A 7500-nucleotide genomic window follows, 5' to 3' on the forward strand; every position below is an offset into this window, starting at 1 on the left:
TATCAGCGTAATGTTTTGTGTGCAGTAAGAGTGAGGTGATGGGTATCAATGACCCTTCTTATTCAAACTTACCATCCCTGTGCTATGTGATTCATATTAATGTGGCTTACCCCAGTTTTCTATCCTTTTCAAAATGGACCCACAGCTAGCTGAAGTATATCTGGCTGATCAGCGATAATTCATGGGCCTTACATTGGCATTCTGTTACTTTGTAGCCTGTGTGCTTTGTAATTCATTATCCGTACTGCAACAATGGGTATTCAATGCAAATTATAATGAAAAATTAGGTTCTTGTTTTTTGTTAACCATTGCATATTTACGGTTTTTGATTTGTGCACTTCCTGGAAACTATCTGTTCAGCTAAGTGACATGTCACATTAATAGAGTATCTTATCTTACCTCTTATCTTTTCTTAGCTTCTCTGGTTATCTCGTTTGTGTATGTAATCAAATGGTGACGAGTGAAATTAGGCAATAATTTCACGCGCGTTTTGTTCAAAATCAAATAAAAGGCCCGGGAAATTTCTTAATTTCACGAGTATATTTTTTGATTAGCTATTAATATCATTGGTGGCAAATTACGTTCATAAGACGCTATTTTGGCTCTGTAGGAAAAGTTGCCATGGCAACATTGTAATTTCACTTGTGAAATTATAAATTAAGGCTGAAATGTCGCGCAAAAATTAAGGAGAAATTTGTCACCCATGTTATTAATAATTATATCAAGTTGTGATTTAGAAGGAAGTTTGGGTTGCATGAGTAAATAGTTATGCCAGGATCTACTCCAGCTGCTTGAAAGCTCTCTAAACTCCCCAGCTATGTGGCAACTCCATATGTACTTAGCTTAACTTAATTTGTTCTTTAAAGAAATCTTTTTACACTTTACTAATCAACGAGAACCAATCGGACTATAAATTTCTTTTTAAGACAATTTACAATCTATTACATAGAAAGTGTTCTACACATATCCGCTTTGTAACTCTCCTTCGGAACTCGCTAATAAGTTTGTTGATTTCTTTTCCGATATGATAACTAAAAGGCGGGTCGGCCTAGATGCTGCAGCTCCTATACACCCAGTTCAAGATGTCAACCGGGTCTGTCCTTATTCATTTGATGAGTTAAATACGGTAACCGTTGATGAAGTCCACAAATGTGTAGTGAAATTATCTTCCAAATCGTGCGATCTTGACCCTCTTCCTTGCTACGTCATAATAAATGCTCTGGGCACACTGCTACCATTTATCTTCATAATTATGAATACTTCGCTGCAATCTGGCCAAATGCCTTCTCAATTAAAAGTTGCTAAGTTACGCCCTCTCCTTAAGAAGCCTTCCTTGGATCATACGCAGTTTTCCAACTATCGCCCTGTTTGTAATCTTACTTTTATCAGCAAAGCAAATGACAAGTCTGTTGCTAACCAACTGATTTCCTATATTAACAAAAATGATCTGTAAGAAACTTTTCAGGCAGCCTATAAACAGTATCACAGCACAGAAACGGCTCCTATTCGTGTGCATAACGACATCGTCACAGCAACTGATAATCGTAGAACAGTTATTTTATTACTTCTGGACCTCTCCGCAGCTTTCGATACGGTTGATCACGATATTCTTCTTTCTCGTCTACAAGAGCGCTTTGGAGTCACTGGCAAGCCGTTATTATGGTTTCAATCTTATCTATCCAGTCCCATGCAGTATGTGTCCGTTGACGGTGGGGCTTCCTTGAAACATGCTCTTCAATGTGGTGTTCCACAAGTTTCAGTTTCGGGACCCATTTTGTACCTTCTTTACATTTCTCCGCCTTCTGACATTGTTAAGAAATTCAACTTGAGTTACCATCTTTATGCTGATGTTTCTCAACTTTACTTGTCCTTTCAGCCAACTATACCTGGGGATAGGGCTTTAGCTGTGTTTGACATCGAGCGTCGCGTACATGAGATTGATCACTGGATGCTGGTTAACCGTCTTAAACTGAACAAGGATAAGACTGAACTACTTGTGATCTCTGCTAAACATTTACTTAGACCAGTCCTTGAAGAAATCTCTGTTGTCAATGAGACCATCCGCTCTGCACAGAAAGCTAGAAATATTGGTGTCATTTTTGCAATCACTTTCATTTCAACGATCATGTTGCAAGTATTTGCAAATCATCCTTTTATCATCTCCGTAACATCAGCTATATGAAAGTACCTGTTATCGACCACTACGGAAATACTTGTTCACGCATATATATCTTCAAAATTGGATCATTGCAATTCTTTACTCTATGGCCATCCGAAATATCAAATAACAAAGTTACAGCACGTCCAGAACGCTGCTACTCGTCTCATTACTCTTTCGAGCAAAAACATGAACACGTTACTCCTATGTTAAATCTTCACTGGCTTCCGATTCATTATCGCATCATGTTTAAAATTTTACTCATCACGTATAAGGCTCTTAACAATCTGGCACCCTCGTACATTCGCGATCTACTTTTATACCTTATATTCCATCTCGTCAGCTACGTTCATCATCAAAGAATCTTCGCTATATTCCGCGTTTTAATTTGAGATCATACGGTGCAAGATCTTTCTCTGTGGCAGCCCCCACACTCTGGAATACTCTGCCGTTTGACATTAAGAACAGCTCCTCCTTTCCTTCTTGACAAAGCATTTTTAGAAATTTCGCCATTTTTACTTTAGTGTTATATATTGTATTGCTCTTGTTACGCGCTTTTGAACTTTAAGGATTCTAGCGCTATATAATTAATAATAATAATAATAATAATAATTTTATTATTATTATTATTATTATTATTATTATTATTATTATTAACTAAATGAACCAACAGAACAGTTTTAGCAAAGCAAGGAAGTGCTTTGCACAAACGGTTTCCGCGTAGACTAGTTACATCATGATGGTCAGCTTAAACAACAAGATCATGAAGCAAGCACTCTATACTAAATGTAATTGCATGTATTTTAATGTTTTTTAGGCGGTTCGTGTAACAGGTTGGGCCAATATTCCTGTCTCAAATGCAAGGTGAAGATATTAAAATAAATAGGGTATTTTTCACGACCGCGCAGAGATACGAAATTTCTCTTCGAGTGTTGAAAAATATTTCACGAGCGAGCGCATATAAGTACCAATGAAATACTAAATCATTTCACGAAAGGCATCCAAAGGCGCTATTTTTATATGTAACCCATGCAACAGTGATCTTTTCACGTGTGAAGATAACATGTTATCTTCACGTGAGAAGATATCATGTTTTCGCGCGAAAGCTCACTTGGTATTTCATTGGTGTTTATGAAACAATTAGTAATAATCGCTGAAATTTACAGAAATTTTAAAAGGTTTTATAGTCTAGCAGATGTGCTCTACTAATATGGTGACCAGAACCAACTTAAGCCCTATCAAATTAAGAAATGAGTATTTTTAATGAGACAAGATTTGAAAACCACAGCATCTAGAGAATAACTTCTTGTATACTTAACTATTATGGTGTAAGTTGAAGTGCTAGTTTTCTACACATATAAACCATTTGAGCGTTAGCCCTACTAATGGAGGGTGAGTGGGTCAACCCTGGTCAGAGTTTTCCTCTGTCCTTGTGTGGGCCTAATTCCATTAGTAGGGCTAACGCTCACATGGTTTATATGGGTAGAAAACTAGCACTTTACATTACACCATAATAGTTAAGTCTGTTGAAAGATAAGTACTACACGGCCGGCCGACGTTTGCGAAAACGTAACCCTCCCTTGAACTTCTTGTAGAGACTGCAGTCCCTTCATAAATTAGTCGGGCGGCCCGCTTTTCTGAGGCAGTCGTGTTATGTCATGCAAGCGAATAAACCGTCAGAGGGAGGCTTTTTATTTGTTTGCGGGACAAAACACGACTGTCTCAGAAAAGCGGGCCGCCTGACTGATTTTAGAAGAGACCCTTAACACGGTATAAATCCTGCTCCCTATTTTTTTTTAATTTCATTAAATTTCTGCAGTTTTCTTTTTTGTGACAGGCGTGTTACTGTGAAGACCATGTTAGAAGGAAAGGTGTAAAGTACACGAGAGGTCAACCCATTCCTTGCCCAAAGTGTGGATTTGAAACAAAAGAAACCAAGGATCTGAGCATGTCAAGTACGTCCGCGATGAATGTATAATGTATTTTGGTCCAATCATAGATAGTACTTTTGAACAATTATTCACCTCGGGCTCGGTGAATATCGGTGAGTAAAAACCGAGACACAGTGGTTTTACTGTAATTACATAGGTGATTCTTTGAAAAATACGCAGTTTCTTTAAAAACGGTTAAGTTCTCCGCCTGTCACCTCGACAAAAAGGCTTGCGGCCATTTTGAAAAAAACCGCTTGGGTGATATATTGTTATAATCACCTCAAGTGTAACCAATCAGCACAGAGAATTTTCAATAATCACCTTCGTAATTTAACTAGGGTACGATATTTACCTAAACCAGAAATAAAAAAAACGTTCGCGTAAGACTAGCCCTCATTTTCCTTAGCATCATTTTGGACACCATTGTGGTGACCGTGTCTTTGTGTTGTGAAGAAACCAACATGACCGACGGAACCAATACTAACATCAGTTTTTCTTTTTTCCAATCCAGCGAGAAATTTTGCGTTCGCTCGGCGTAGGAACGAAGTCTATGATTATGCCGATGACGAGGATTACGGGACTAGCGGATTCAGTTACGGGACTAGCGGCTTCAGTTACGGTACGAGCGGGTATGCTTATGGCGCATCCTATTACAGCAACGATGCAGAAGAAGGTGGCAGCGATAGCGAGGATGATGATGACGATGATGATGAACGAAATGAAGAAATGGATGACGAGGAAGAAAGAGATGTTGCTGACGAGTTACCTCAACTTAAAGTGGAAGATGCTTAGAAAACTGTGGTATGGCTTCCTCTTTCGGGATAGAATAAAAATATCTTCAGTAGATTTGAGCGGTTTTTGATGAAGTGTTCTAAGGGCAAATCAAAGTAATTACTTTGGTCAGTCACAACCAATGCAGGTACTCAAACGAGCCAGTCATGACACAAACAAGCGCGAGAAAACAATAACGAGCAGCCAAGCTAGCCATCCGATTGGATAAGTATTTTTTAGCCAATCACCGAGTGGCATGATGCAATTGAAGAGAAGATACAGTTTCGATGAACAGTTGTGGTTATTGATGATGACCCGAAGATAATTCGGAAAAATCCGAATGCTTCTCGCAGGAGTCGATCCAACATACCGACTACTAGGTCGTCACGCAAGGCTGGGGAGGAGCGTTGCATAACGACGCCAAAATCAGCTGCGTGGAAGACCAATGTTTTTGTTGACGTTCTTTAACTCCCCAATATTTCAAGCGACACATCCCGCGCATAAATCCAAGCTTTCCCCCGCAATTTAATATTGTTATATATCTACATGTTTCCAGTTTAAGATTACAAACTTAGGTAATAATTGCCCTTGGTGACCGTATGCACACATTCAATATGATGTCAAAATTTCACAAAAGGCCTGTTTTTGTTATACAAAAAGGAAAAATTAGATAAAAAGAAAACAAGACCGGTTATTTACTTAATATGCTTTACGGTTTTGATGTATTTGCTATCAGTTTCTCATTTTGAGAAAAAGTTTATTTTGTTCTGGGTTGCAATCGAAGGGTAAAAGTTAGTTCGCTCGCACTGTTGTCTCTGTTTTTATCGTTTTCGTCTTTTCGTGACTTTAAGTCCCACATTTTAATTACAAAACGAACTCTGTTTGAAATTTCCACGAAAATTGTAGAAAAATGATTTTCATAATAAGAGTGGTGTATTACTCAGTGACGTCTTTTAGTGCTGAATTTGGCTTTTTATTTTTTTCCTTCCAATAAATTTTTTTGGAAAGAAATTAATTAGAACTTTGTTGATTCTCCTGTAATTATTTCATTAATTGGTTTGTTTGAATCAAATTTGAATGGATCGAATGTGGATAGTGGCCTTGTGCCCTATGGTGTCTTTTTTCAATTCGTTGACATGTTAGCACAAACGACAATTCGTCTTAATAATGACAATTATAATCCAGACAGCCCATCTGCTGGCAAAGTCAATAACTTTCCTGCAATTCTGTTGAAGTAAATATTACAGACATGAAACTTGAAACTATTTTCCGAAACTTCTTTTCAAAGCATTAAAGGGTTAGTGTTAGGCTTAGGGCAAGACTTAGAGACCCGAAAGGTAAGAACATTCGACGTGAAAAGTTTCTAGGGTGCGTTCAAAGTTCAGACAAGTTGATTGACACGTCAATGACACTTTTACGTAAAATACAAAAAGATTGTTCCATTTTAAATACGGTGTTATCTTTTTCAAGCCATGCTTACCAACTCTTCGTCAGTGGGTCTTGGTGGAAAAGTTCGTTTTTCAGAAGGCTTCGGATTAATTTTGGTTTTTTTCGTTTCTTTGGTGTTAAACATTTCCGTTTGTATTATCATTTGGACGACAAAATCACTGCTCACCAAGCCATCCAATATCTTTGTGGGGAACCTTTGCATTGCCAATCTTCTGTTAACGTCTGGTGGAATTCCGTTCAGCCTTACAACAATTATCAAAGATCAACATGGTGTATATGCACGTTCCATTCTATGCCAGGTATTGAATTCAAGTATTTAATATGTTTTCTTTGATTTTTGGGATCTGAAAGAAAAGCGTTTTTGGGACCTTAGATTGCTTCGTAGCAATTTATTGCTTGCAAGGTCCTTAAGCTCCCTCCTCTTTCTCAATACGATTGAAAACTCGCGTTGATTGATGTCTTGGACCGAAGGGAAATCCTAAATTCCGTTCAACGAAATTTCTTCCCCTTGGATTTAATGTATCGGATTAGTTGTGAAATCAGTCTGCAGGGAACAAAGGTCTGAGGCCCCGTCCACACCAGGCGCGTAGCGTCCTATACGCATATACGCACGTGCGTACTTGAAGTGACCAGAAAATTTTGAATTTTTTAGCAATTGTTTCTATTTTTCAACATTTTACTTGTACGCAACCAAGATTTCGCGATGAAAGCACTACTTTGATTAAATTCTAAAAACTAAAACAAAAGCTATACCATGTTCTAACTTAGTTTTGCATTGTACCTTTTTTTGCACTAACAATGCAGTGTTGTTTGGCCAGCGTGCAACAAAAAGGCGAGGTTGCAAAGGAGCGACGTCCCAAGAACGTTCTTGACAAAGGAGCGATGTTCCGAGAACGTTCTTGACAATTCCAGTCACGCTAGAACAACCAAAACAATGTTTTGTTTGCGCCGAGTTTGCTCAAAATAAGGGCAGGACGCTTTGTTCTTAACTTGTATTCACCAACTATTTCGACAAGAAATAAAGAACGCAGTATTTTTCGCTGAGTTTACTTAGGTTTCTAGATCATATGTACTTGTGCGTACTTGAAAAAATGACCACGCTACGCGCCTGCACACGAAGACGATTGTAAACGCAAACGCTAGTAAACGCAAACTTTTTTATGCGTTTAGGCCTTCCGTCCACACGAAGAC

At 38.3% G+C, this 7500-nt stretch overlaps 2 protein-coding genes across 4 annotated transcripts in view; both read left to right on the forward strand.

The window, feature by feature from the left end:
• Positions 1 to 5859, forward strand: part of LOC137984795 (zinc finger protein 330 homolog) — a 17185-nt gene extending 11326 nt beyond the window's left edge. Inside the window, exons 7-9 of one of the 2 annotated variants that reach the window (XM_068832081.1) lie at positions 2976 to 3022; positions 3996 to 4113; positions 4601 to 5859. In XM_068832081.1, the coding sequence (XP_068688182.1) occupies positions 2976 to 3022; positions 3996 to 4113; positions 4601 to 4881 (446 nt within the window). In that variant the 3' untranslated portion in view covers positions 4882 to 5859. The remainder of the gene's footprint in view (positions 1 to 2975; positions 3023 to 3995; positions 4114 to 4600) is intronic. The other variant, XM_068832082.1, reaches the window with a different exon arrangement.
• The window catches only part of LOC137984794 (alpha-1A adrenergic receptor-like), a 4520-nt gene continuing 1775 nt past the window's right edge, over positions 4756 to 7500 (forward strand). The window contains exons 1-2 of one of the 2 annotated variants that reach the window (XM_068832080.1): positions 4756 to 4890; positions 6331 to 6608. In XM_068832080.1, the coding sequence (XP_068688181.1) occupies positions 6333 to 6608 (276 nt within the window). In that variant the 5' untranslated portion in view covers positions 4756 to 4890; positions 6331 to 6332. Of the gene's footprint in view, positions 4891 to 6050; positions 6198 to 6330; positions 6609 to 7500 lie in introns of those variants that run through there. The other variant, XM_068832079.1, reaches the window with a different exon arrangement.

Source organism: Montipora foliosa, chromosome 14, assembly GCF_036669935.1.
Source record: "Montipora foliosa isolate CH-2021 chromosome 14, ASM3666993v2, whole genome shotgun sequence".
Lineage (NCBI taxonomy): Eukaryota > Metazoa > Cnidaria > Anthozoa > Scleractinia > Acroporidae > Montipora > Montipora foliosa.